Raw genomic sequence first — 27,858 nt, forward strand, 5'->3', positions numbered from 1 at the left:
TTGGATTTAGATGGCTCCAGAAAGAAAGTAGGTGAGGACACACATTTTGAGACGAGTGAACAGGAGTGCTGGGTGTCCTTGCTTTTCAATGGCAAATGAATCGGAGCAATTCACAAGCTAAGTAAGAAATGTGCCTTCTTTGGAAGTCAGTTAGGCATTTAGGACTTGCCCTGTTCTTCATTTTTGTCATTTCTTCCCCATAGTCTTTTTCATTACTAGTCTTCATGTGACACTTGCACACCTGCACCCTGGCCTTTATAAAATAATGCTCACCATGCACTTGGCCTATACCTCTGCTCTCTCTTCCAAACCTGCAATCCAACTATAATATCCCTTTCCTTATGTGGGTCTCAACCCTACTCGCAGTGCACTGATAGAAGACCAGTAGATCATGACTCAGGGCAGGGGCTGGTTGTGTTGTAGTGTGTTTAAGGAGCCAGTTAATTACAGTAAATCCAGTTCCTATCAGTGGGAATACAGTGTGGTTAACAAGCCAGTGAATTACTGTGATGTCCGGTTCCCATCAATGGGAATGGCAGTCTACTGAAGTTTCAAGGACTACAGCCATTATCATGTCAAGTTCCCACTGACAAATGCTAAGGTGAAATATGGTCCTACTGTATCCGTCTATCTTCTTTGTCTAATGGGTCTCTCCATCCCTCCCTTCTCTCTCCTTCTGTTTTTCTGGATTAAGTCTTCCTGTCACCTGTCCTCAACTAACCTAATTAATCCGTCTCAATGTATGCTCTAAATCTTTATCTGCTTTAAATTTTGAACTGTTGTCACTATTTCGTCAGCTTGTTAAACAACGCGCATGATACAGTGCATAAAAAGTTGGCTCCGTAGAGTTCATAACAAGAGTGATGTCATCACGTCTATAAGCCCCCTGGTTAATGCACGTGAGATTCTGCGCATCACTAAAAGGATTGCTGCCAGTAAAGTCTTTAGCTGATTACTCTGTGGAGGGAGGACCGGGGTGAAGATCCTCTAAAACCACTTAGAGAAGGCAGCATTTACTGCCAGGACAGCCGGAGAACACAAGTGGGAAAGACCTGCGAGAGGAGGAGAAGCTTTCCCACTCACTACCTCTACAACCATTTGGCACCAAGATAAAGAGATATAAAGAGAGGTATCACTGATTATGGTTTTGGGTGAAGCGTTAAGGATTTACTTCCCTCCCAGTTCTGTGCCTGTACAGGTGAGCTCGTTTTTGCTTGGCCAACAGTAATGGCTCCGTTTCATTGTGTGTGTTTTAACGGGACACTACTCCTTAATTTTGTCTCTGACATGCGCATCTTTGAGGATATCTTTCTGTGTTCAGTTTAGTGAATCATGTCTGTCTGTCTGTCTGTCAAATGTTCAAATGCAGACTGTGCCTCCTTAACTTTTTGTGTCTGTTCTTTCAGGCCTTGTCATCTGAGTCTCCATCAAGACACACGTCACCTCTCGGGTCTTGCTGTGCATCCGTGGGTTCTGGGTGTGAGAGGCGTACGCACAGGGAGAGGCAGTCAGCAGGTCCAGGCTCTCCCGCTGCACACTGTGGTTATAGGTATGCACTTTGTTGTACGTCGCTCTGGATAATAGCGTCTGCCAAATGCCATTAATGTAATGTAATGTAATGTAATGTTTGGTGAAGGGATCTCCAGCCATAGCCATGGACTCGCTGGTGAAGAAGTCCCTGGCTGCCCCCATCAAGCAGCTCACCTGCTGCGTGACGGCGGCCAAGGACAACGACAACTGGCTCAGCAGGAACACCAAGAGCCTGAAGGGGGGAAAAGGAAAGAGCCCCCCCTCCAGGACGGACAAGGCCAAGCCGGACCCAGCGCTGATTCGCTCATACCAGGCCGACCTGGAGAAGGAGAGGCAAGCGCAACCCTGCTTTGTAGTGCTGTTTATTCCACCTGTGTGTGCCTCTATTTCTGTCCACAGCTGTGTAGTGCTGTTTATTCCACCTGTGTGTGCCTCTGTGCTATTTCTGTCCACAGCTGTGTAGTGCTGTTTATTCCACCTGTGTGTGCCTCTGTGCTATTTCTGTTCACAGCTGTGTAGTGCTGTTTATTCCACCTGTGTGTGCCTCTGTGCTATTTCTGTCCACAGATTTGTAGTGCTGTTTATTCCACCTGTGCGTGCCTCTGTGCTATTTCTGTCCACAGCTGTGTAGTGCTGTGTTGTCATGGTAACCTTGTGAGCTGGTTAGAAGTGAGCATGTCTGAGCTGGCCTCACTCTGGGTGATTTGGTTGATTTGGTTCCATTATGAGAATTGACACTCGCTGACAGTCCGTTATTGTGTGTCCGTTGCTGTGAATGACAGCATGTGTCAGAGTAATTTGCGTACATGTCTGCAATGTGTGATTTTCACCATGCTTGTGACAGGAAACTGAGAGAGGCGAGGAATGCCCAAAAGAATGCGGAGAGGGCAGCCATGAGGGCCCATTTCCGGAGAAAGTACCAGCTCTCAAAGGTCAGGCGTGTGTGTGTGTGTGTGTGTGTGTATGTGTGTGTGAGTGTGTGCGTGGGTGTGTCTGTGTGTGTGAGTGTATGTGTGTATGTGTTTGTGTGCGTGTGTGCATGGGTGTGTGTGCCTGTGTGTGTTCGTATGACTCTGAACATGTGCATGTGTGTGTGTATATGTCTGACCATCTTTACACCCATGCAGCATGACTCCTTGTAACTCCTAGTCTGTCATATGTACAAGGGGGCCTTGCCTGTTTTTGGATTTCATAGCTTTCACATAGAATTATCTCATCACCCGCCCTAAAATATTACATTTATATACAATCCAATAGTTTGCAGTCCTGGCCCTAGAGAGCAGCAATGGTTGTTACTCAGCACTTAATTGATCTATTAAAGCAGTTAATTGCACAGTTAACTCATTTCACCTTGTTTCTTGGGTCTGAATCGGTTGCTGATTTTTAGGTTACAACAGAAACCAGTACACCATGCGGCTCTCCAGGACCAGGGTTGCTGAGCCCTGCTGTAGTTTAATCTACATGCACACCTTATTAGCCATAGGAGCTGCTGGTCTTAGTAAAATGTTCATGTTGAGGCCTTTCATCCTACTTTAATCTGAACCTGAAACCAGAGCAGAAACAAAAATATACACCGAGGACTGCCAATGCGCTCACTGAGCACTTTATTAGGATCATTTTTACTTTCCTACACCTGCTTATTAATGTGATTATCTAATCAGCCAATCGGGTTGCAGCAGTGCAATGCATACAATCATGTAGATATGGGTCATGCACACTAGTCTCTAGAGTTTGCAGAGAATGGTGCAAAAAACTAAAAGAGATCCAGTGAGCAGCAGTTCTGCAGACAGAAATGTCTTGTTAATGAGAGACATCAGAGGGGAATGGCCAGACTGGTCAAAGCTGATAGGAAGGTGACAGTAATGCAAATAATCTCACATTAAAACGGTGGATAGGCTACAGCAGTAGAAGTCTAATAAATACCTAATAAAGTGCTCACTGAGTGAATGTCATGTTTTACATTTCCCTTCCCAGAACTGCAAGGACACCAACCAGCTGAAAGCAGCGGGGGGGAAGGTGGCACTCCCCCGTGAACTGGCTGCAGTGGTGCGTCCTGAATCCTCCTCCAAGGACGAGGCCTACAACATATTTGGTACCTTCCAGGGCATTAACCTAAATCTGGGGATGCTGACGGGCAACGCACAGAAACATAAGCCTGCGAGCGGGGAGCAATGCCGGGTCATGTGAGGAGCGTGAGCTCTTTCGCCTGGCTCGCGTGGAATCATGCGCTGTGCTGCTCCTGCCCCCTCCCTGCCCCGTTCCTTCCCCGTTCCTGCCCCGTTCCTGCCCCTGCCCTGTTCCTGCCCTGTTCCTGCCCCATTCCTGCCCCATTCTTGCCCCAACCCAATCCACAGAGATGGACACACACTATCCACACTAACCATTCCAGATCTCTGGGAACACACAATCACACCGTCCACAGATGTAACTTGGCTACAAAATGACTTTGGCAGCATAGTGAATGGCTAGACTTGCCACAGAATCAATGCTGTGAGAAGTGTTCAGAGCCGCAGTGATGGACATACTCTGACTGAGGAGGGAGTTACCGAGGGTGGCAGTCGCCGGCCGTGTCCTGTGCCAATCACAACACAGGCTCTGCATCACAGGCAAACGCATGCCTCAAACACACAACCCACGCGCACAAAGGCTTTCAAAGGCCATCAATCTCACACACACACAACTTGTTTTTTGGCTGATTTGTTTTGGATTTTTGTGTTGTTTTTATTGTTGGGATTTTCCATATGTTTCATTCCTTGATGTGCTCTCATGATCAGAGCAGAGGTTTTCAGCTTTTCCTGATCCTGGGACCCCCACCCTGGGACCCCCACCCAGTTTCAAAGGCATCCCCCGTCATAAGTTAAAATGCAGTATGAAACTATACAGTATAAAAAAAATGTTTCATGATTAGAAATATTTTCCAGAATCCATATAGTCATCTGGTTAGCGACCCCCTACGGTACCTTCAAGGACCCCCCAGTGTTCCAGGAACCCCAACCCCAGAGTCTCTCCACCGTGTCCACACCATGAGGCAGACGCTGGGCCAACAGATGGCACAGCTGACACAGGTCAATGTCAGAGGGCTGATATCAGGCAGTGTGAAGTATTATAAATTGTGTCGGTGCACTTGAGCTGTTCGGCGCACTCGTGTCACCTTGCCGCTACGCTGCTGCTGTGACCTTGCCGCTCGATTTGCGCAAATGTGACGTTTTGTTCCCGAAAAGGCGGAGCGCTGCGGCCGAAGACTTGCGCTGTGAAATGCGTTGCGTTGTGGAAGAGTCAGTGACACAGGCGGTGCTTCTTTGTAATTGTTGCTATAAGCTCACACAAGGAAGGAGTTTCCTTTTCCCAGTTAGAAAATGTGCAATACGTATTTCTACTGTAATTAACTGATTTTACTGAAGAAATATCCCAGTACGTCTTCTCTTTTATCTACCATGTGCATACTTTTCATACTGTATGTTTACAAGCCAAATACTTAGTCTTGTCATGCGAACAATGTTTCATTGTAATGTATTTTACTGTAATATGCTTTCAATATTTCAATGTCTTTGTGCTGAACAGGAATATTGTGTTAGAAATGTCAAAGTTCCAAAATGATCTCCGACCGAAGCTAATATAGTTAAACTGTGAAGAAAATTTTATTTGTGACAATGTACTGCAACTTTGTAATAAAGGCTTAAGTCGTTTGGCCAGTGTTTCACCACTTTTTCCTCTGTAAAACTGTATTAAATGTTTGTTGAGCTGAGCTTTTGGTTAGTCTTTTTGTGTTGATGTAAATTTGAGCATGTGTCTGTGTGTGTGTGTGTGTCCACGTGTGTGTGTATGTGTGTGAGTGTGTGTGTGTGTATGAGCATATGTGTGATCGTGTGTGCGTGTGCGTGTGTGTGTGTGTGTGTGTGTATGTGTGTGTATTTCTCTTGAACTATAGCCCTGAGGGAAATACATTTTTCTTTCTATCATTTTCAGCCAGGGGGAACGAGGGAGTGGGAGAGGAGGAGGGGGAGGGACAGAATGATCAAAAAAGAGAGAGGACAAAGAATCTCAGAGAAGGATGGTGGGAAGAAAATTGTCACAGACAGAGGAGTAGAAGGCGAAAAGAACAGCCACCATGCTGAATGTGTCGGTGCGGCAGTTTGCCTGCCCCACGCGTGGCCTGTCCGTTTCCATGGCTAGACTGGGGAGTGCAGTCAGGGGGCGCCAAGTGCGGGGTTTTGAGGAGATCCCTCACACTGGGAGCAACGGATACATCAATCTGTTCTGGTTCTGGAAGGAGGACCGCTTCCAGTCACTGCACACATACATGGAGAGAACCTTCAACAGCCTAGGCCCCATTTACAGGTACCGGGGAGACTTCTGCAGGTTCCACTGCTGTGGCTTGGGGATCAGAACTGGGCTTGCTTTTCAATGTGTATCTTCTCATTTATCTAATTAGAGCTTGGCTTGCGTATGTGTGTGTGTGTGTGTGTGTGTGTGTGTGTGTGTGTGTGTGTGTGCGTGTGGGTGGGTGCGTGCGTGTGTACACCTGCATGTATACCTGCGTGTGTGTGTTTGTATACATGTTTGCATGTGAGCAAGCATATGGTCTATTTCTGCTATAGCAGAACTGATCTTTATCGGAACTGTATGCACTGCAGAATATATTAGTCGTTTGCCCATCTGGACTGGGCTGGATACGGCAGTGCCACCTGGTTTCAAACCCATGGCTATCAGGTGCCAAGTCCAGTGCTTCAAACATTGATTACACAACATCTTTCAGACCTGCTTTACATGTTGGTACACAGCCAAATGACAGACAGGCTCAGGACAGGGTCAGATTTGAGACCTGTAATCTCCGTCTCTGTCTCTGTCGCTCTCTCCCTCCCTCCCTCTCATCCTCTCTCCTCTGTTGCTCCCTCCCTCTCTCCCTCTCTCCTCTCTCTCTCTCCCCCTCTCTCAGGCAGCGGCTGGGCTCCCAGGAGACCGTAAACATCATGCTCCCAGCTGACATCATGGAGCTGTTCCAGTCCGAGGGGCTCAATCCCCGACGGATGACCGTGCAGCCCTGGGCCGCTCACCGCGAGATTCGCAAGCACTCCAAGGGCGTCTTCCTCAAGTGTGTGTGTGTGTGTGTGTGTGTGAGCGAGTGTGAGAGTGTGTGAGCGTGTGTGAGAGCGTGTGTGTGTGTGTGTGTGTGTGAGTGTGTGTGTGAGCGTGTGTGTGTGTGTGTGTGTGTGTGAGCGAGTGTGAGAGTGTGTGAGCATGTGTGAGAGCGTGTGTGTGAGTGTGTGTGTGAGCGTGTGTGTGTGTGTGAGAGTGTGTGTGAGCATGTGTGTGTGTGTGTGTGTGTGTGTGAGCGAGTGTGAGAGTGTGTGAGCGTGTGTGTGTGTGTGTGTGTGTATGTGTGTGTGAGCATGTGTGAGCGTGTGTGTGTGTGTGAGTGTGTGTGTGAGCATGTGTGAGCATGTGTGTATGTGTGTGTGTGTGTGTGTGTGTGTGTGTGCGAGCATGTGTGAGCATGTGTGTATGTGTGCGTGTGTGCGTGTGTGTATGTGTGTGTATGTATGTGTGAGCATGTATGTGTGCGTGTGTGTGTGTATGTATGTGTATGTATGTGTGAGCATGTATGTGTGCGTGTGTGTGTGAGCGTGTGTGCATGTGCCTGTGTTTGTGTGTTCTGTCTGAATTTAACCGTAAAAAAGAAGAGGTGTCTTTTCTGAATGTGCTGTTGTACTTCAGGGGAGATTAACGGCAAAAAGTCTGAATATTCAGTGACTGAGTGACAGAAGGGGAGCCGCATGTTTGAGTCTCACGGGTAGCCTGTCTCAGCATTCATCTCATTTATGTTCACATCATTCTCAAATTAATCGCATTTGTTATCATTTGTTATTCCCTGCTGATTTCCAAATAAGGATTGTTTATTACTTCTGAGAGAAAGAAGTCAGAAAGTAATCTACAAAAACAAATACACATCTAAAATAGAATTCTAACATATAATTAATATGAAGATTTTAATCCCGATATTGCTCAAGTGGAACCAACTGTTCTTCATATTGTGTGTTAAATTCCTGTTCTTTACTGTCATGAATATCTATAAAGGGCAATAGTAACACCTTAGACTTGTCTGTATCTACACATATCTGCACTTCTTAATAGTACATTTTAAAGAAGTACGTATATAAAAGAGAATTGTTACAGTGATTAACAACAGTACAAAAAATGATATAATTTTTTTTTCTTTTTAACCTGAGAGAAAGTTGTTAGCAGCAAGTGCACAGTACACTTTGCTGTATGTGGTTGTGACCAGTCACTTTCTTTGGAACAACACTGTGTGTCTTCTGAAAGCCTCCATGCACAGTTTTTTTGAGCCATTTGGTGAGGGGGACCGGGAGTGTGACAGCTCCTCTCTGTTTCCACAGGAACGGGTCGGAGTGGAGAGCTGATAGGCTCGTGCTAAACAAGGAAGTGATGCTGGGCTCCGCCGTGCGGCGCTTCTTCCCTCTGCTGGACGACGTCGCTCAGGACTTCTGCCGTATCCTGCGGAGACGAGTGGAGACGGATGGCAGCGGGGAGGGCCGTCGCAGCCTGACCCTTGACCCCAGCCCTGACCTCTTCCGCTTTGCCCTGGAGGGTCAGTTGTCATGTGGCTTTGCACCACTGTGTGGGAGGGCGTTTATACGTGTGTATCACTGTTATAACTACATATAAACCTCACGGAGGTGCCTACCAGCTACGCTCCCCCTCTGTGCAGGGATGCCCTGCATCTCACTGGTAATGCATTCCTCATGCCTTCAGAGATGATTGAGTGCCCCATGTTTGGATTTGGAAAGCCGCATTTATTTTAAGAGATGCTGGATGCAGATTGCACCTTCTCACCAGGCTGAGCTGTTTGAAGATATGCTTTGATGTGCTTGCTTGGAATGTGCCACACTTACTTTGTCCCAACTCTGGGATCATTATGTTTGTCATTGCTGGTATCTAGTGTTAAGACAGAGTAAAACATCTAAGCGATTTAAAATATTGATAAATCCCACACTTCCAAGCTGCTTCACTGGATAGTTTAATACGTGGATGTGAAGTTAATTATTCAACGCAGTTACATAATGTGAAACGGGTAATTGGCTAAAAATGACAAGAAGTTATGTTACAAGAAATGTTAATTTGACTAATTAATTTTGTGAAATTACTATAGCATTCAGTTGGCATACAATCGTATCACAGCTTAACTGCACACCAATCAGCCACGACATTAAACCCACTGACTGGTGAAGTGAATAACATTGATCATCTTGTTACAATGGCAAGGGGTGGGATATATTAGGCAGCAAGTGAACAGCCAGTTCTCAACGTTGATGTGTTGGAAGCAGGAAAAACGGGCAAGCGTAAGGATCTGAGCAACTGAGTCACAGCATCTCCAGAACGGCAGGTCTCATGGGTTGGGGTCTAGTGCTTAGTACCTTGCAACATTGATTCAAGGAAGGACAACCGTTGAACCGGCAACAGGGTCATGGCCGCCCAAGGCTCGTTGACGTGTGTGGGGAGCGAAGCTAGGCCGTCTGGTCTGAGAGCTACTGTAGCACAAATTGCTGAAAAAGTTCAAGTTGCCACTGTTGTAATGTGTGATTATTTTGCGTTACTGTCACCATCCTGTCAGCTTTGACCAGTCTGTCCATTCTCCTCTGAGCTCTCTCATTAACAAGATGTTTCTGCCTGCAGAACTGCTGCTCACTGCTAACTGTGTTTTTCACACCATTCTCTCCAAAGATCTGTAGAGACTGTCGTGTGTGAAAATCACAGAAGAGCAGCAGTTTCTGAGATACTCAAACCACCCAGTCTGGCAGCAACAATCATTCCACGTTCAATGTCACTTAGATCAAATTTTTTCCCCATTCTGATGGTTGATGTGAACATTAATTGAAGCTCCTGACATCTGCATGATTTTATGCATTGCACTGCTACCACATGATTGGCTGATTAGATAATCGCATGAATAAGTAGACGTAATAAAGTCAAAATGTTCCTAATAAAGTGCTTGGTGAGTGTGTACTGAAGAAACTCAGCACTTTGCTCAGGGATGTAATGGCATTAACCCCCTCGGGAACTGAACATGCAAGCCTCAGCTTCAAGTTTAGCTCCCTGTTTACTACACCGTACATGCCATTCCACTGCTTCTTTCTAGTGAGCTTTACATGTGGGCCTGAGTCCTAAATATGAAATGCAACATGAACTTTGGCTTTGAAATTCATTAAAGGGATTTACAAAGAGAACTACAAGCGATTCGTCAGGGTGAGCTCAGTTAGCAGTACGAGGGGGCATACATAGAAATTGGCTACATTAGGATAGGATAAATTCCGCATAGACATTTTTTCACACGGAGAGTGGTCACTGTGTGGGATAGCTTGCCAGGACATGCAGTGGAGGCAGAAACAGTGGGAGTTTCAAGATCAGGGCTGATACTATTTAGCTTTTAGGCAAACTAAGCAGTAGGTACACTTTAGTGGTATGAAAATGTGAGTATTGCTGGGCTGATTGGCCTTCTCATTATGTTATGTTATGTTATGTTATGTTAACACTGGAATCAGGTTGCAAGGCACAGCATGAACAAAGACTCCAGAAAAAACACTGATAGAACCTAAAAACCTTTTTCAACAGAGTCAATCTCTTGCATACAAACGTAACAAAACTTGAAATTCAATTCAAATACAGCTTTATTGACATGACATAACAAAATGAATACTAATCTTTTAGTAACTATGTTCAAGAGTAGGGTTCTGTAGTGCTCCCATTTTAGTACTCCATGGTCCTGAAAATTGATGTGTGCTAACTGGAGAAATTATTTAGTCTGCTAATTGGGATGCATTTGTGAACACCTAAAATGTGCAAGTTAGGCGCACAAATAACACTTTTCTGTCTATTCTCTGCTTCTAACTCAGTATTTCCTCCTCTCCTCCTTAATTTCTCTTTCTGTCTCCCGCTCCCACTCTCCAGCCAGCTGTCATGTCCTGTATGGTGAAAGGATTGGTCTGTTTTCCCCCAATCCTTCCCGCGAATCCCAGCTCTTCATCTCTGCTGTGGAGCGAATGCTGGTCACCACCACGCCCCTGCTATATCTACCGTCCAACCTCCTCATCTCCCTGCACGCCCCCCTGTGGATACAGCACGCCACTGCCTGGGACACCATTTTCAGTCACGGTGAAGTACTTATTGCACGCGCACTGTATATTGAGGGCCCTCTAGTGGACATAAAATGAAAAAAGGCTGAACAGCACGTTTCGATGAACTACGAACTATTTATCTAATGAACGCAAGGGCATATTACCCTTTCTGATATGTGAACAGTTGACTGTCAACTTTCGGACAGAAAGCATTAGTGAATGTATTCTAGTTATAACTGCTGTGCCTTTAGCCCATAGGTTGGCAACGATGGCTGTATCTGTTTCTGGTTTTATGTCAGTCTCTGGCTTCAATTATTTAATTAGCTGTCACATGTATGACATTTGACATCTTAACTGTATGTTTTGATAAGCGTATGAATGACAGCTGAAGACTGTTCTTGTGTCTGTATGTAAAAGAGTTTTGAATGAACCAGTGGTGCAGAATTGTTCCAGTTAGCTCATTTAGCCAGGATAAGCCTGGCCCTGCTTTAGCCAGCCTCAGATTCAATACTAAATCCCATTAAATGTGCACCCATACTCATTTCAATCTGTCTGTCTTCCGCTAAATTAATATTTCTCTCTCCCTCTCCTGAATCTCTCTCTCTCACACACATTCTCTCTCTTTGTCGCTCTCTCTCTCTCCCTCTCTCTCTAGCTGAGGACCGTATCCAGAAGGGCTACCAGAAGCTGCGTTCTAAAGCAGGGTTGAATGGGCAGTCCCCTGACACGCAGTCCCCTGACACACAGGAGGCTTTCAGCGGGGGTCCTGGGGCAGTTGATAGAGAAGGGGCAGTTGTCTGTAGAGCTCATAAGAGCCAACATCACCGAGCTGATGGCAGGTGCAGTCGACACGGTGAGTGTGGACACACAACCGCATAACCTCCCCCTCCCCCTCTCTCTCTCTCTCTCTCTCTATTCTCTCTCTCTCTCTCTCTCTCTCTCTCTCTCTCTCTCTCTCTCTCTCTCTCTCTCTCTCTCTCTCTCTCTCTCTCCTCTCTTCTCTCTCTCTCTCTCTCTCTCTCTCTCTCTCTCTCTCTCTCTCTCTCTCTCTCTCTCTCTCTCTCTCTCTCTCTCTCTCTCTCTCTCTCTGGCCCAAAGGTAATGGCAACATATCTGCTGGAGCCCAGCGATCTGCTGAATTCCCGGGGTTCTGAATAAAACTTTAGTATTGAAATCAGAATGCCTTGTTTTAGATTAGATTTAAATATAAATCTTCCTTGTTTAAATCGTTCTTAACACCCCCCCCCAGACCAGCAGTTCCCATGCAGTTTGCCCTGTTTGAACTGGCCAGGAATCCCAGCATACAGGAGACAGTGCGCAGGCAGGTGCAGTCCTCCTGGGCTGCAGCAGGGGGCGACTCTCTGAAGGCCCTCCAGGGGGCGCCCTTGCTCAAGGCCACTGTGAAAGAGATTCTCAGGTATGGCGCTCATCTATTTCAGTACAATCATAAAATTAAAATAAATAATTTCAAACATTTGTGGGAATACAAATATTAGCAATAATTATAGCTTATTATTACACTGTTTTATATTTTCAGACAGTGTATTTTCATAACATGCCATTATGCTCATATATCTGATCTAGGATGTACCCTGTGGGAATCACTGTGCAGCGATACCCTATCAGAGATATTGTCATTCAGAACTACCATATTCCTGCTGGGGTGAGAACACAGCTGTGCAGCTCGACACATTTACTGACATACACTGTCCCTGTGCCCATATATGTACACATTTACTGACATACACTGTCCCTCTGCCCACACGTTTACACTTTGGACAGTGGTATGTAGGAGATCATCTTTGAACACCCAACACTTGAAACCTCTCAGTGGATAGGCTGCAGCAGCAGAAGACTTAATAAGTCAAAACAATAAGTCTAATAAATACTTAATAAAGTGCTTACTGAGTGTACGTCGCCCCACTGCCAACATACACCACCCTTCTGCCTAAACATATTTACTGACAAATACTGCCCATCTGTCTACACATATACACATTTACTGACATACACCACCCCTCTTCCTACACATATGCACATTTACTGACATACACTGCCCCTCTGCCCAAACATTTACACTTTTACTGACTTACACCGCCCCTCTTCCAACACATTTACTGACATACACTGCCCATCTGTCCACACATGTACATGGTTACTGACATACGCTACCCCTCTGCACACACAGACTGGCATTGCTTGAACTGGGAATTTCTGTTCCTCTCTCTCTCCCTCTCCTCCTCTCTCAGACACTAGTACAGGCATGCCTATATCCCATGGGGCGAAGCAAGGACGTCTTTCGAGAGCCGGAGATATTTAAGCCGACGCGGTGGGAGAAGTCAGAGAGGCACGCGGCCGGGGGGACGGGGCCGGGCAGTGGGTTCCTCTCTCTGGCCTTCGGCTTTGGGGCGAGGCAGTGCTTGGGGAGGAGGATCGCTGATAATGAGATGCAACTGCTGCTGTTTCATGTGAGTGCGTCAGAGAGAGGAGAGCGGACAGGCCGTCTGAACCGAGCACATCTGCGCTAAAAGAAGGACGGGTGAAACTAAGATAAAAATGTTTTGTGTGTGGAAAAAGCAGGCTTGTTTTCAAGACTAGATTCCGTCTTTGAAGTGAAGTGAAATCACACAGCTTCCCTCCCTCTTGTTCTCTCGTTCTCTCTCTCAGGATGCAGACAGGTGTTATTAGCACGACAGGAGGGAGTTATTCTTTCTCTTTCTCTCCACAGATCCTGTTGAACTTCCGTCTCAGTGTTTCCTCCCCTGACAACATAAAGACCAAATATACTATCATCCTACAGCCAGAGACACCCCCCAGCATCACCTTTACTCTCCTCTGACCAATTCAGCTCCATTTTGAATTCAGCTCACAATCCATCCGTCGCTGATGTGTTACACTACAGATCTTAGTTCAACACGATGCGTATGCTCTGATCATTCTACTTTCTTGCAATATGTTTCACCACAGTCATTTTTGTTGACACAATGCAGAAATAAACTGACTGACTGAATATTTAAGATTCTTTCTATTTATTTATATGTTTATTTACTTATTTAAGTCGGCGTAGTAGTCGCGGAACCGTCTTACATGCCCACGAGATGGCGACGAAAACCAATACAGTCATATTATTTTATCGCGCTGGCTCGTCTCTACTTTGATCCCGCACTTCCAGATTCTGGCAAAGTGTTCTTCGCTCCTGAGTTGAAGGTTTGTGGCCACAGCTTTTGTTTACTTTTCAAACTTGCAGAATGTTTGTGAATATTGGTCAGTTTTCTCTGTTATGTTTTTCTCAGTGTTCTCTGATTATGTTTCATTTGCGATTACACTTTCTGTGCATTGCTTTTAACGATATTGTGCGTAAATTGGTTGCCATGTCTTGTACAGTAATTTCCATGGCTGCATTTATGTTTTCCATTTAAAGCTCCAAACAGATGTCATGGTAATGAGGTTAACAGTCAGTCAAATGGATGCCAAAACCTTTTTCTTTTGAAATTCTATAATCAAGCTTTTATTTTGATTTAAGTTCAGTTCGGTGGTGTTTACCTTTATCTGGCAATATTTGATGCTTTAGTTTCGTTTTAGCTCCATATTTAAGTAATAACTCGATGAATTCCAACCATTAATTTGACGTAACTGTATAAGAGTGCATTGTAGACCAAATTCCTGTGAGGGAGAAGGGTGGCGTGTTTTGCATAATTATTTCTGGCACTGATCTCCACTTCAAAACTCTTTTTTACACTACACTGCATTCTTGGATCACACGGTGTATTGACGGGGCTTGTCTCGATCGCATTGGTAAAAATTGGTATGAAAAGTGTGTAGTGGTGCGTCAAGATATCCACCGAGACAGCGAGGATGGGCTTTGCACAACACTGTCTGCGCTGCTGCAGCTCAAAGGTCTGTTTGTCTACTGGCTACTGATTTACCACACTTGGAAGAAACCGAGTTCAGATTAATCACCAGACCAAAGGAGGGAAAGGGGTGCGGGCAATGCTTGCACAGCACCACACCCCCAGAATCAAGCTGTGTTTGGTCAGAGGAGGGTTCCCTTTAATGCCATTAATGCGTACTGTACCCCTGGAGTCCAGTTTACTGAAACATTGAAATTCTTTACAAAATGTGAAGGTGTGTGTCTTCATCCTTGAGTTTGGAGTTTGTAGGTTTTTTGTTTTTGCTGGGGTTTCCTCTGGCCCCTCACTGACAGGACTGCTTGTCCACGTGAATGCATAGTGACTGTGTGATTAGGAGGTGGAGGGAAAGGGGGGGGCAGCAGAGAGGAAGGGAGCAATGAATGGAGTGCTTGAACTTGGTAGTCAGAAAGAGAGGTGCACTTACAGAGAGACAGGCTGACAGAGATAGCTACACAGACAAATCCCAAAAAAGATATATTTTAGTCACAAGTATAGGCAGAAAGAAACCATTCTGGCTATATATTCATACAGACACAGGTTCATAAAATCAGAGAAACTGAGAAGAATTGCAAGTGCACGTGAACACAGAGGCGCGTCAGAGCTAGACACAGGACGAAGGAACCCTATAGTGCAGTGCACTGTTGGTCAGGATGGCAGGTAAGTGTTTTCATGATGGTTTACCCTTCTGCCTATCTACTGAAAGATGGCTGTATTGCTGTAGTTTCTATGGTCAGGTATGGGATCAGAGTGGCCTACAGTGATTGTGCTTCTCCTGTCTGTACCAGGCTGGGTCAGCCCGTGTCGTGGTCGCAAACTAAGAGCTACAGATTCAGCTGTTTTAAGAGCATGTGGATCAGTCAGCATGGTGAAAAGGTCATTCCACCCAAATCGCAAAACATCCTGGTCATCTAGGAAATCATGGACTTTGGTGTTTTGCTGACAATGACTATGATGCTTTCTGGAAAAAAAATTATAATAATAATAATATTAATAATTCACCTACAGAATACAGACTAATTTCTGAACTAAACATTCTATAATATATAAGTATTGATATATACAAAGTCTCTTGCTACTGTGGCTTTGTGAAGCTTTATTTTGTAGTTTTCACTAGTTAATGATAATTTGCTGTTCATATATCTGCTGCTTTACCTGTAGCTAGGTGCAGATGACTTCACAGAATGGTTTTCTGGTGAATGATTTTATGGATTTCTTTTGTCACTTCTAGGCAAAGCACTGTTTGTGTTGCCATGGCTTTTTGACATTACCAGAGACACCGGGGAGTTGTAAGTGGAGGAGTAATGTTGGCAAACCGAGGCAGACTCCCTCACTGCCATAAAACAGCCTGCGTTCATCTCTGAGAACATTAGTGTCCCTGCACACTGTGCATCGCAGCAGTGCTATCTGTACACCAGAACTCCTTCCAACTTCACCCACTTAGTCATTATGTTTCAGTGGTCCTGTCATTCTCAGTGCCACGGTGTCTTTACCCGGTTACTTAGCCCTTGTGCATCTCTCTCAGGGCCAGAGCAAGACCAGAATGGACTGCCCAAGCAGATAATAGTCCTATTCTTTTGGTGTCATTTGACAGCATGGATTGTGAGGTCTGCCAGGTAGTGTTTCCTTGTAGTCTCCTCTCCAGCCACCTGTCTGTCTGTTCGTACATCCTATCTGTCCGTCTGCCTGTCTGTCTGTGTCTGACTCCTGAGGGAACCAGATCCGCAGGAGTGCTCTGACCTACTTCTGCCTCAGCAGAGCCGCGCCTTCCTCATGCTATTCCACGCACACAGCGACTCACTCTGGGATCTGCGTGTCGTGTAGGAACGTGTTTGTGGACTCTCTTTCTCCTCTTGCCTGCTCTCTCTCTCTTGCCCGCTCGTTCCCTCTGTCTCTCTCTCTCTCTCTCTCTCTCTCTCTCTCTCTCCCTCTGTCTGTCTCTCTCTCTCCCTCTGTCTGTCTCTCTCGCTCTCCCTCTGTCTCTCTCTCTCCCTCTGTCTGTCTCTCTCGCTCGCTCGCTCCCTCTGTCTCTCTCCCTCTGTCTGTCTCTCTCTCTCTCTCCCTCTGTCTGTCTGTCTCTCTCTCCCTCTGTCTGTCTCTCTCTCTCTCTCCCTCTGTCTGTCTGTCTCTCTCTCTCCCTCTGTCTGTCTCTCTCTCTCTCTCCCTCTGTCTCTCTCTCTCGCTCGCTCCCTCTGTCTCTCTCTCTCTCTCTCTCTCCCTCTGTCTGTCTCTCTCGCTCTCCCTCTGTCTGTCTCTCTCTCCCTCTGTCTGTCTCTCTCTCTCTCCCTTTGTCTGTCTCTCTCTCTCTCTCCCTCTGTCTGTCTCTCTCTCTCGCTCCCTCTGTCTGTCTCTCTTTCTCTCACTCGCTCCCTCTGTCTCTCTCTCTCTGTTTCTTTCTCCTCTCACCTGCTCTCTCTCTCTCGCTCGCTCCGTTGCCGTGAGAAGAAGCTGAATGATGCTGTACGTCATGAAGGGCCCCAAGGCCAGCTCTGACAATGTATTCCCCCTCCCAACCTCAGCGGGTGCTGCGGAAAGTATGGATCCCTGTCTCGGCTGTAATCTCCTCACCACCTTTCCTGCTCTCACAGTCAATGCAGGTGGAGGCAATATCGGCCCTATTCCACTGCTTCCGTTACATGTAAAATGACCCTGAATGAACGCACAGGAACAGAGTGTGTGAAAATGGAAGTCGCTTTGTTAAGAGGCGCTGAACGCGTCCTCGCCCTGTCTGTGCACGCCAGCGCGTTGCGTGCTAACGGGCCGCTCCCCTCGCAGCTCGAATCCGGCGCTACTCCGACAGCATGTCTCTCCCAGACTCCTTCATCCAGCAGCAGCAGCTCGACGCCTCCATGGCCGACACCTTCCTGGAGCACCTCTGCCTGCTCGACATCGACCAGCAGCCAATCACGGCCCGCAACACCAGCATCATCTGCACCATCGGTGAGAAGGGCCCGCCTCTTTACCCCGCACCCACCCGCCCCAACAAAAGAGGGATTTTTGTGGGTGCAGCTGTAATCTGAGTGAAACCAGTATTGATTTGCTGTCCCCTGTATTGACCTGTTGCCAGGGTGTTGGACCCGGCAGACCTGCTGAGTTACTGAGGTGTCGAAGGACACAGTGACATTTCAGCGCATTTCTGATTTTTGGCAATTTCTTTCTGCTCTTGTCCCCCTTTCTCTCTCCCTCTCCTGAATCTCTCTCTCTCACATTCTCTCTCTTTGTCGCTCTCTCTCCCTCTCTCTCTCCCTCCCCTCCCCCTCACTCTCTTTCTCTCTCCCTCTCGCTCTCTCCTTCTCTCTCTGTCACTCTCTCCCTCCCCTCCCCCTCTCTCTCTCCTTCTCTCTCTCCCTCTCTCTCTCTCACTCTCTCCCTCTCTCTCTCTCTCTCTCTCTCACTCTCTCCCTCTCTCTCTCCCTCCCTCTCCCTCTCTCTCTCTCTCTCTCTCTCCCTCCCTCTCCCTCTCTCTCCCTCTCTCTCTCTCTCTCTCTCAGGACCTGCTTCTCGCCCTGTCCCCAGGCTTCAGGAGATGGTGAAGGCTGGAATGGACATTGCCAGACTGAACTTCTCCCACGGGTCTCACGAGGTGTGCCTGCGTGTCTCATGAGTCAGCCTGCAGTCCGGCCAGGCTTCTGCACCGTGTCAGCCTCTCTGACAGGTCTGTCTTTCCGCCAGTACCATGGAGAGACCATCAAGAACATCCGGGAGGCAGTTACCACCCTGACCACGGACCCTCTGTACTACCGCCCTGTTGCTATTGCTCTGGACACTAAGGGTCCAGAGATCCGCACCGGGCTCGTAAGAGGGGTAAGCTTACATCCTGGAAGGGATATCGACCACTCCATCGATTAGACAGGAGCTACATAGTCACTGGGCTTAAATTTACTACCTACTGGTCTAGAGCAGAGGTGGCCAATGGTTTTCATGCCACCTTCTGCCCATAGTTACATAATTAGCCCTAACAGTTACACCCTTACATTTTAGCCACATTGCTCGATAAGTGCATGAATGACAGCTACTGTACGCGTGTGTCCCTGTATGAGGTGTATGAAATGTGATCTAATCTACAAGTGAACTAGCGTTGGTGTATACAGCCAATTAGCTCATTTAGCCAGGGTAATTGGCGGAAACAAGAAACCTGCATGCGCACCTGCCCTCCAGGACCAGAATTGTCCACCCCTAGTCTAGAGTGACTGTTTATTGGGCCGAGTGAAGCAAGTCCAATAGGTTGAAGTGACTTACTGGGGTGGTAAATTGGCACTGGATTGGTCAATGAGCAATGTGAACTGACTGTGTAAGAGGCTTTCCCCATGCAGGGTGATGGCCTGAGTCATGGAAAAGACGTGAATTACAGCTTGACTCGGGCCTGCAGGCCGCCACTGTCTCTGTGCTGGATAATGGCCCTGCAGATGATAGCTGCTCCTCTCCCTCCTCCCCAATCCTATGAGCTACCTAGGGCTGCGCCGTGGAAATGAAATGGACTGTGTAATTGAATTTACTGGGTAATGCATCGACAGGAGGGAGCGATGCGCAGTACTGTCTATACAGGGCTGTTTGGCAATATGAGAGTGCATAATGTTGTAATTTCCTGGGTGTGTGGTTTGAACATCCGTGTACTTCTCTGCTGTGTGCGTGTGCGTTTTGTGTGCGTGTGTGTGTGGCATGTGGGCGCGTGTGGCTGCGTGTGTCTGTGCGGTGTGGTCTGTGCACGTACAGCAGGTAGACGGGGAGGTGGAACTGGAGCGGGGGGCGGAGGTTCGGCTGGTCACGGCGGAGAGTGAGAGGAACAGCACGGATGGGGCCACTGTGTGGGTTGATTACCCCAGTCTGCCCCTTGTGGCAGAAAAGGGGAAAACAATCTTCATCGACGACGGGCTCATCGGACTGAAAGTCCTGGAGACAGGTAATTCGCACAGGTGCCTTTAAAGTGCGTTCAGACATGTACAGGCCTGGAGCCTGCTACTTTACAGCAGCTGGTGCCCCACAGCACTCAGGATAATGATGTTCATCCATAATACACCATTTACTGCTCCCCCACTAAGACGACCCTAAAACTTCAATTTCCCACTTCAGCACCAACTGTACGTTTTTAGTATTGATATAGCTTTTACTATTCATGGTGTATAAATAATAATAAATGATAATAACGATATTTGTTAAATATGTGCAACATTTTAAAGAATCATTATTCATCATAATGGTAATGGTTTTATAATATATGCATACAATTATTAACTACAATTAACTATATCATCAAAATAATTTATAATGATTGAGTATTGTTATTTACATTCACTGAGCACTTACTTTATTACACCTACTTATTCATGTGATTATCTAATCAGCCAATTGGGTGGCAGCAGTACAATGCATAGACTCATGTAGATAGGGGTCAGGAGCTTCAGTTAATATTCATATCAACCATCAGAATGGGGAAAAATGTAATCTAAGTGACTTTGACCGTGGAATGATTGTTGGTGGCAGACAGGGTGGTTTGAGTATCTCACAAACTGCTGATCTCCGGGAATTTTCACGCACACTAGCCTCTAGTTTGCAAAAAGAGTGGTGCAAAAAAACAAAAATAAATCCAGTGAGCAGCAGTTCTGCAGACAGAAACACCTTGTTAATGAGCGAGGTCAGAGGTGAATGGCCAGACTGGTCAAAGCTGACAGTAACGCAAATAACCACACATTATAAAAGTGATATGCAGAAGAGCATCTCTGAATGCACAACACATCATAACTCTTAAGTGGATAGGCTACAGCAGTAGAAGTCTAATAAGTCAAATAATAAGTCTAATAAATAGCTAATAAAGTGCTCAATGAGTGTAATTAATAATGATTGAGTATTGTTACTTATACAGTACTGTGCAAAAGTTTTAGGCAGGTGTGAAAAAATGCTATAAAATAAGAATGCTTTCAAAAATAGAAATGATAATAGTTTATTTTTATCAATGAACAAAATGCATGAACAAAAGAAGTGAATGAACAGTAGAAAAATCTAAATCAAATCAGTATTTGCTGTGACCACCCTTTGCCTTCAAAACAGCATCAATTCTTCTAGGTATACTTGCACACAGTTTTTGAAGGAACTTGGCAGGTAGGTTATTCCAAACATCTTGGAGAACCAGCCACAGTTCTTCTGTTGATTTAGGCAGCCTCAAATGCTTCTGTATCTTCATGTAATCTCAGACAGACTCGATGATGTTGAGATCAGGGCTCTGTGGGGGCCATACCATCACTTCCAGGACACCTTGTTTACACTGAAGATAGTTCTTAATGACATTGGTTGTATGTTTGGGGTCGTTGTCCTGCTGTTTGGGGTCGTTGTCCTGGGGCCAATCAGATGCCTCCCTGATGGTATTGCATGATGGATAAGTATCTGCCTGTACTTCTCAGCATTGAGGAGACCATTAATTCTGACCAAATCCCCAACTCCATTTGCAGAAATACAGCCCCAAACTTGCGAGGAACCTTCACCATGCTTCACTGTTGCCTACAGACACTCATTCTTGTACCACTCTCCAGCCCTTCGCCGAACAAACTGCCTTCTGCTACAGCCAAATATTTCACATTTTGACAGTCCAGAGAGCCTGCTGCCAATTTTCTGCACCCCAGTTCCTGTTTTTTTTTAGTGCATAGTTGAGTCGCTTGGCCTTGTTTCCACATCGGAGGTATGGATTTTCGGCCACAATTCTTCCATGACCAGACTTCTCCGCACAGTATATGGGTGTACCTGGGTCCCACTGGTTTCTGCCAATTCTGAGCTGATGGCACTGCTGGACATCTTCAGATTGCGAAGGGAAGTAAGCATGATGTGTCTTTCATCTGCTGCACTGCGTCTACGGTCCTCAACGTGGCCCGTTTCTTTGTGCTTCTTGAACTGAGCTTGGACAGCACATCTGGAAACCCCTGTCTGCCTTGAGATTTCTGCCTGGGAGAAATCTCACCCAGTTTTAACCCTCCTACACAGCTGTTTCTGTTTCAGTTAATGATTGTGTTTCAACCTACATAGTAGATTGATGATCATTAACTCCTGTTTGGTATAATTGGTTAATCACACACCTGACTATATGCCTACAAAATCCCTGACTTTGTGCAAGTGTACCTAGAAGAATTGATGCTGGTTGGAAGGCAATGGGTGGTCACACCAAATATTTATTTGATTAAGATTTTTTCACAGCTGCCAAAAACTTTTGCACAGTACTGTATATATTGTCATGGCAGCGGTGCTGTCCCCTGTCCTCAGGGCCGGACTGGGTGCAGACGCGGGTGAAGAGTGGGGGGCTCCTGTGCAGCAGGAAAGGGGTGAACCTGCCGGGGGCCGACCTGATCAACATGCCGGCGGTCAGCGCTCAGGACGAGGCGGACCTGCGCTTCGGCGTGACCCAGGGGGTGGACATGGTGTTCGCCAGCTTCATCCGCAACGCAGAGGACGTGCGCGCGGTGCGCAGGGCGCTCGGGGAGCAGGGCAAGGACATCAAAGTGGTCAGCAAGGTGGAGAGCCGCCAGGGCGTACGCAAGTGAGTGTCTCAGAGTGTCTCAGTCTGTCTCAGTGTGTCTGTCTGTCTCAGTCTGTCGCAGTGTGTCTCAGTGTTTCTCAGAGTGTCTCAGTCTGTCTCAGTGTGTCTCAGTGTGTCTCAGAGTGTCTCAGTCTGTCTCGGAGTGTCTCAGTGTTTCTCAGTCTGTCTCAGTGTGTCTCGGATTGTCTCAGTGTGTCTTAGTGTGTCTCAGAGTGTCTCAGTGTGTCTCAGAGTGTCTCAGTCTGTCTCAGTCTGTCTCAGTCTGTCTGTCTGTCTCAGTCTCTCAGTCTGTCTCAGTGTGTCTCAGTGTGTCTCAGTCTGTCTCAGAGTGTCTCAGTCTGTCTCAGTCTGTCTCAGTGTGTCTCAGTCTGTCTCAGAGTGTCTCAGTGTGTCTCAGTGTATCTCAGTGTGTCTCAGTGTGTCTCAGAGTGTCTCAGTGTATCTCAGTGTGTCTCAGTCTGTCGCAGTGTCTCAGTGTGTCTCAGTTTGTCTCAGTGTGTCTCAGAGTGTCTCAGTGTGTCTCAGTCTGTCTCAGTGTGTCTCAGAGTGTCTCAGTGTGTCTCAGTCTGTCTCAGTGTGTCTCAGAGTGTCTCAGTCTGTCTCAGAGTGTCTCAGTCTGTCTCAGTGTGTCTCAGAGTGTCTCAGTGTGTCTCAGTGTGTCTCAGTCTGTCTCAGTGTGTCTCCGAGTGTCTCAGTATGTCTCAGTCTGTCTCAGAGTGTCTCTTTGTGTCTCAGAGTGTCTCTTTATGCCTCAGTCTGTCTCAGTCCATTTCAGTCTGTCTGCAAAAGTCTGTATGTCTGTGTGTCTGATGTGTCCCAGTTTGTCTATCTCAGTCTGTCTCAGTGTGTCTGAGTCCATTTTAATTAGAGTGTTGATCCCTGCAAGTGGATCAGCATTGGATCTGTTGTCTGTTGTGTCCCAGTCAGTATCTCTCTGTGCATCTCAGTGTGTCCCAGTGTGTGTCCCCGTCTTTACCATATAAATGCCTGCCATTTACCATTTCTCTCCCCATTGAATTTCCCTGTTATTCTTGCCTGACTTTGTGTGTGTGGAGGGCTGGTGGGTGGATATAGACCCTACAGCGTTTGTGTATGCCTAAATATGGATTTTTAATATGAAGTTTCAAGTGAATAGCTTTCAGACAGTCTCCAAGGTGGAGTTTCTTGTTATTCCACATTCAGAAATCTGTGTCAAACCATGCTCACCCATATCCTCTCTCTTATCTTCTTCCAACATCTTCCATTAACATTCTTTCTGAAAAATGTTGACGTTACATGTATTAGTTTTGATTGTTTATATCAAGTTTAAGCTTATATTACCTTATCCCTCTCCTGCATGCCGGCATGTGGGCTTACCTCCGTACCTGCTTGCCTCTCTCCAGCTTTGAGGAGATACTTGCAGAGAGTGATGGGGTCATGGTGGCTCGGGGGGACCTGGGTATTGAGATTCCTGCGGAGAAAGTCTTCATTGCCCAGAAGATGATGATTGGTCGTTGCAACTCTGCCGGAAAACCTGTTATCTGTGCCACTCAGGTCTGTGACACACGCACACAGTCTCTTTCTCTACTGCTGACACTGTCTTTCTCTATCACACACACGCACTCACACACACACACACACACATATATACACTCACACACACACACACACACACACACTCACATACACATACACATGCACACACACACATACACACACATACACATGCACACACACATGCACTCAGACACACATACACTCACACACACATACACATGCACACACACATGCACTCACACACACATACACATGCACACACACATGCACTCACACACACATACACAAACACAAATATACATGCAAACACACGCATGCACGCACGCACACATACACACACACACACACACATGCATGCACACACACAGACAAGCACACATGCACACACACACGCACACACATACACGCACACACAGACACACACAAGCACACATACACACATACACACACGCACACACAGACACACATGCACGCACACACATACACGTACACACACACATGCACCCATGCATCCATACACACATGCAAACACAGACACACACACGCAGACACACACACACACACATGCACGCATGCATCCATACACACAGACACACACACACACACCACACACACACGCACACACAGTTTCCACCCTCCCTGCCCGTCAGTGACGCCCTGGGAGCGCTCTTCCCCTGCAGTGTTGACTCATTGTGCTCCGTGGCCTTCATGGTGAAGCTGCTCATCAGCCTGGCAGAGCTTCTCCAGCTGCTGCAGGAAGCCCTGTGTGTTTCTGCATGTGTGTTTCTGCATGTGTGTTACTGCGTGTGTGTTACTGCGTGTGTGTTACTGCACGTGTGTTTCTGCATGTGTGTTACTGCGTGTGTGTTACTGCACGTGTGTTTCTGCATGTGTGTTTCTGCATGTGTGTTTCTGCATGTGTGTTACGGCACGTGTGTTTCTGCATGTGTGTTACGGCACATGTGTTTCTGCATGTGTGTTACTGCACGTGTGTTACTGCCCAACTGCAGCACTGTGTGATTAGTGTGGACACTGTGTTGACCTACAAAGCTATCACTCCCTCGCTCACCCCAGAACACACTGGCCAGCTCACTCTAATCTCAGTCCATGTGCTCTCTCTCTGTCTATCTCGGTCTCTCTGTCTGCCTCTCACCTTCTCCCTCCCTCTCTCTCTCTCACGTGCCCTCGCCTGCTCACTCTCTCTCACACATACTGTCTCTTCCGCTCCCTCTCTATTTCTCTCATTCCTGCTGCGCCAAGTCTCTCACTCACGCAGCAAACCACTCCAAAAAATGACAGGACAATTAAGCTCATGCGGCCCTGTCTAGTAAGACTGTTTTAGTATTTCCGAAGTTCGCAATCCCCCACCCATCCTCCCTCCCGCTCTGTGTCTTCCCCCTCTCCTCTCGCCCTGTGCCTGCTGCGCCCAGATGTTGGAGAGTATGGTGGGTCACCCCCGCCCGACTCGGGCAGAGAGCAGCGACGTGGCCAACGCTGTGCTGGACGGGGCAGACTGCGTGATGCTGTCTGGAGAAACAGCCAAGGGACACTACCCCGTGGAGGCTGTGGCCATGATGCACTCGGTGTGTGTGCGTGTGTGTGTGCATTTATGTGTGTATGAGTGTTGTACTGTACATGAGGAGAGGATTAGTAAGTACAGTACTGTATATGAGGAGAGGATTGGTAATTCCAGTACTGTATATGAGGAGATGATTGGTAATTATAGTACTGTATATATACTACGGTAGTGTTATCTGTAGTCAGTTGTATCAGCTTAGTCAAGCTGTGGATATTCTGCACATTATAGCATTTGTTGTACTTTGCAACATAAACCTAATCTGGGTTGACGGTCATATTGGTGGGTGCAATGGCTTGTGTCTCTGCTTATGTAATGAATGCTGTTATAGCCTCACTACCACTCAGAATTTTATTCTGTTTGCAAACATCTCCCTGTCACTTTCTGTTTCTCCCTCTCCCTTTCACACACACACACACACACACACACACACACACACACACACACACACTCACACACACACACACACACACACATACCACTCACACACACACACACACTCACACACACACATACTCTCTCACACACACACACACACACACACACACACTCACACACACATACACACACTAACACACACACACACACACACTCACTCACCCTCACACACACACAGATCTGTCGGGAGGCAGAGGCGGCCATCTTCCATCAGCAGCTGTTTGAGGACCTGCGCCGTTTGACCCCGCTGTCCTCCGACCCCACGGAGGTGACCGCCATCGGGGCGGTGGAGTCCTCCTTCAAGTGCTGCGCTGGGGCCATCATCGTCCTCACCACCACCGGCAGGTAAACACCACCTGTTTCAACACCTCTTTCTCTCATCCCTCTCTCCAACCTCTATCTCAACCTCTCTCTCTCACGCTCGCTCACTCGCTCACTCTCTGTCTCCAGTCACTACTTCTGTCACTCAGTAATTATCTTACAGATGTGACTGCACACGTCTTCCTCTCAAATGCTCTTCATTAGTGAGCTACTGCAGCACATTATAAATAGCAAAGCACACAGGCTTCCTCTCTGACTGAGATTAGTAATAATAATAATAATAATAATAGTGGTATTAGTATATGTAATATCACATGTCTCTCTGAAGCTAAGGGTATGTACCCTCTCTCCCAGACAGGTGGCTTTTGCTCTCATTGAGCAAAAGCCAGAATCCAGATCTTGATCTTTAAACAGACTAGGTTGACCCCCAGTGTATCTCAGGGTTCACCTGTATATAAGCTGGCTACATCCTATTTGCCTAGAAAACGTTTCACCATAAAATGGTCTATCAAATCCCAATGAGACAATGGTAAAGTGCAGTATAAGGATGTGAATAGGTTCTGTTCCCTTTCCCTTTTAGGTCAGCCCATCTGCTGTCACGCTACCGCCCTCGTTGCCCCATCATTGCTGTGACCCGGAGCGAGAGGGTGTCCCGTCAGTCCCAGCTCCTCAGGGGCGTCTTCCCCGCCCTGTACAGGGCCCCCCCTCACCCAGTCTGGGCCGATGACGTCGACAACAGAGTAAACTTCGGCATGGACATAGGTCAGGACTGTGTGTGTGCGTGTGTGTGTATTTGTGTGTGTGTGCGTGTGTGTGCGTGTGTTCATGTGTGTGTGTGTGTGCGTGTGTGTTTCTGTGTTTTTTATGCATTAAGTCTGTAGTTATGTTAGAGCTGCTGTGGACGCCTCCCTGTCTTACTGTCTAGGGAAGGCCCGTGGGTTCTACAAGCCGGGTCACATGGTGATCGTGATGACGGGCTGGAGCCCTGGATCTGGACACACCAACATCATGAGGGCCGTCCCAGTGATATGAACCCCATCTCACACTGACCAACGCACTGACAGACTGACAGACTGACTGACTGACACTCTGATACGTTGCATGATTGATACACTGACTGAATGATACACTAACAAACAGACCACACCGAGACTGACTTCTGATGCTGTCACAGTTGATATAACACACTTAGAGAAAAGGGTTGTTTGTCATGTCTTCATAGGGGAATCCTGTATGGCTCTTTATGGAAATCTCTATGTTAGGTGTTTAAATTTGTGAAGGCTGCCAGATTGATCCATTTTCGGGTTCCTCAATGGAGCCTTTTGGAACCCTTTCTTTTGACTGTAGAGTAACGCAGACTATTACACTGTCGCACTGAGTAATGATGACTATCACGCACTGGGAACAGTCGCCTCACCAGACTGACAATCGATGATGTTGAGCATGCCACCGATTCGCTATCACTGTTCCTGTTGCGCAGACTAAATTTCTCCCAAACATAAACTGATAGCCCTGGCTGACAGACTTTTAACTATAACTCCGTGTCACGGCGACCAGATTGGGTTGCAGCTTTAGTGCCCTGTACACGTTCACACTCATACAAGGCATGACTCAATGCCATTGCACCGTAACCTGATAGGAAGCACTTTACATAGCTGCCAGCACATGGAAATGCCTGACCCCAGATTGACTGAAGTGTGGACTGACAGAGGCTTGTACAGTGGCAGACCAGCGGGCTGCTTCTGCCACCGCCTCCATGCCATGTGTGCCCGGAATCACTGCCTGAATAAATGTCCATGCATCACAAACCCTTGGTCTCTATGCTTTGTGTCCTTGCTCAATGTACATTACTAATAACTAATATCACTAATAGTAATGGTCTGTGCCCTGCGATAGACT

General features: G+C 46.9%; 2 protein-coding genes across 4 annotated transcripts; both read left to right on the forward strand.

The window, feature by feature from the left end:
* Positions 1–1,654: 1,654 nt before the first annotated feature.
* LOC133133540 (cytochrome P450 11B, mitochondrial) lies at positions 1,655–13,604 on the forward strand. The gene is made up of 13 exons (XM_061249676.1): positions 1,655–1,863; positions 2,375–2,462; positions 3,505–3,713; positions 5,629–5,868; positions 6,467–6,622; positions 7,926–8,137; positions 10,495–10,698; positions 11,317–11,377; positions 11,409–11,518; positions 11,916–12,078; positions 12,246–12,324; positions 12,911–13,129; positions 13,390–13,604. Exons 1-13 carry the CDS (start codon positions 1,655–1,657, stop codon positions 13,498–13,500), a joined length of 2,061 nt encoding a protein of 686 aa, XP_061105660.1. The 3' UTR covers positions 13,501–13,604.
* A 184-nt stretch (positions 13,605–13,788) lies between these two features.
* Positions 13,789–27,767, forward strand: pklr (pyruvate kinase L/R). Of its 3 annotated transcripts, none has more exons than XM_061244733.1 (11): positions 13,789–13,868; positions 17,345–17,509; positions 18,061–18,152; positions 18,242–18,373; positions 19,283–19,469; positions 21,815–22,088; positions 23,471–23,621; positions 25,055–25,207; positions 25,817–25,983; positions 26,540–26,721; positions 26,885–27,767. In XM_061244733.1, exons 2-11 carry the CDS (start codon positions 17,371–17,373, stop codon positions 26,989–26,991), a joined length of 1,584 nt encoding a protein of 527 aa, XP_061100717.1. In that variant the 5' UTR covers positions 13,789–13,868; positions 17,345–17,370; the 3' UTR covers positions 26,992–27,767. The 3 variants fall into 3 exon arrangements, with proteins under 3 accessions (XP_061100717.1, XP_061100726.1, XP_061100706.1); XM_061244742.1 differs by lacking the exon at positions 13,789–13,868 and adding an exon at positions 14,653–14,786; XM_061244722.1 differs by lacking the exon at positions 13,789–13,868 and adding an exon at positions 14,997–15,229.
* The last annotated feature ends 91 nt before the right edge of the window (positions 27,768–27,858 follow it).

This window comes from Conger conger, chromosome 1, assembly GCF_963514075.1.
Source record: "Conger conger chromosome 1, fConCon1.1, whole genome shotgun sequence".
Taxonomy (NCBI): Eukaryota; Metazoa; Chordata; class Actinopteri; order Anguilliformes; family Congridae; genus Conger; species Conger conger.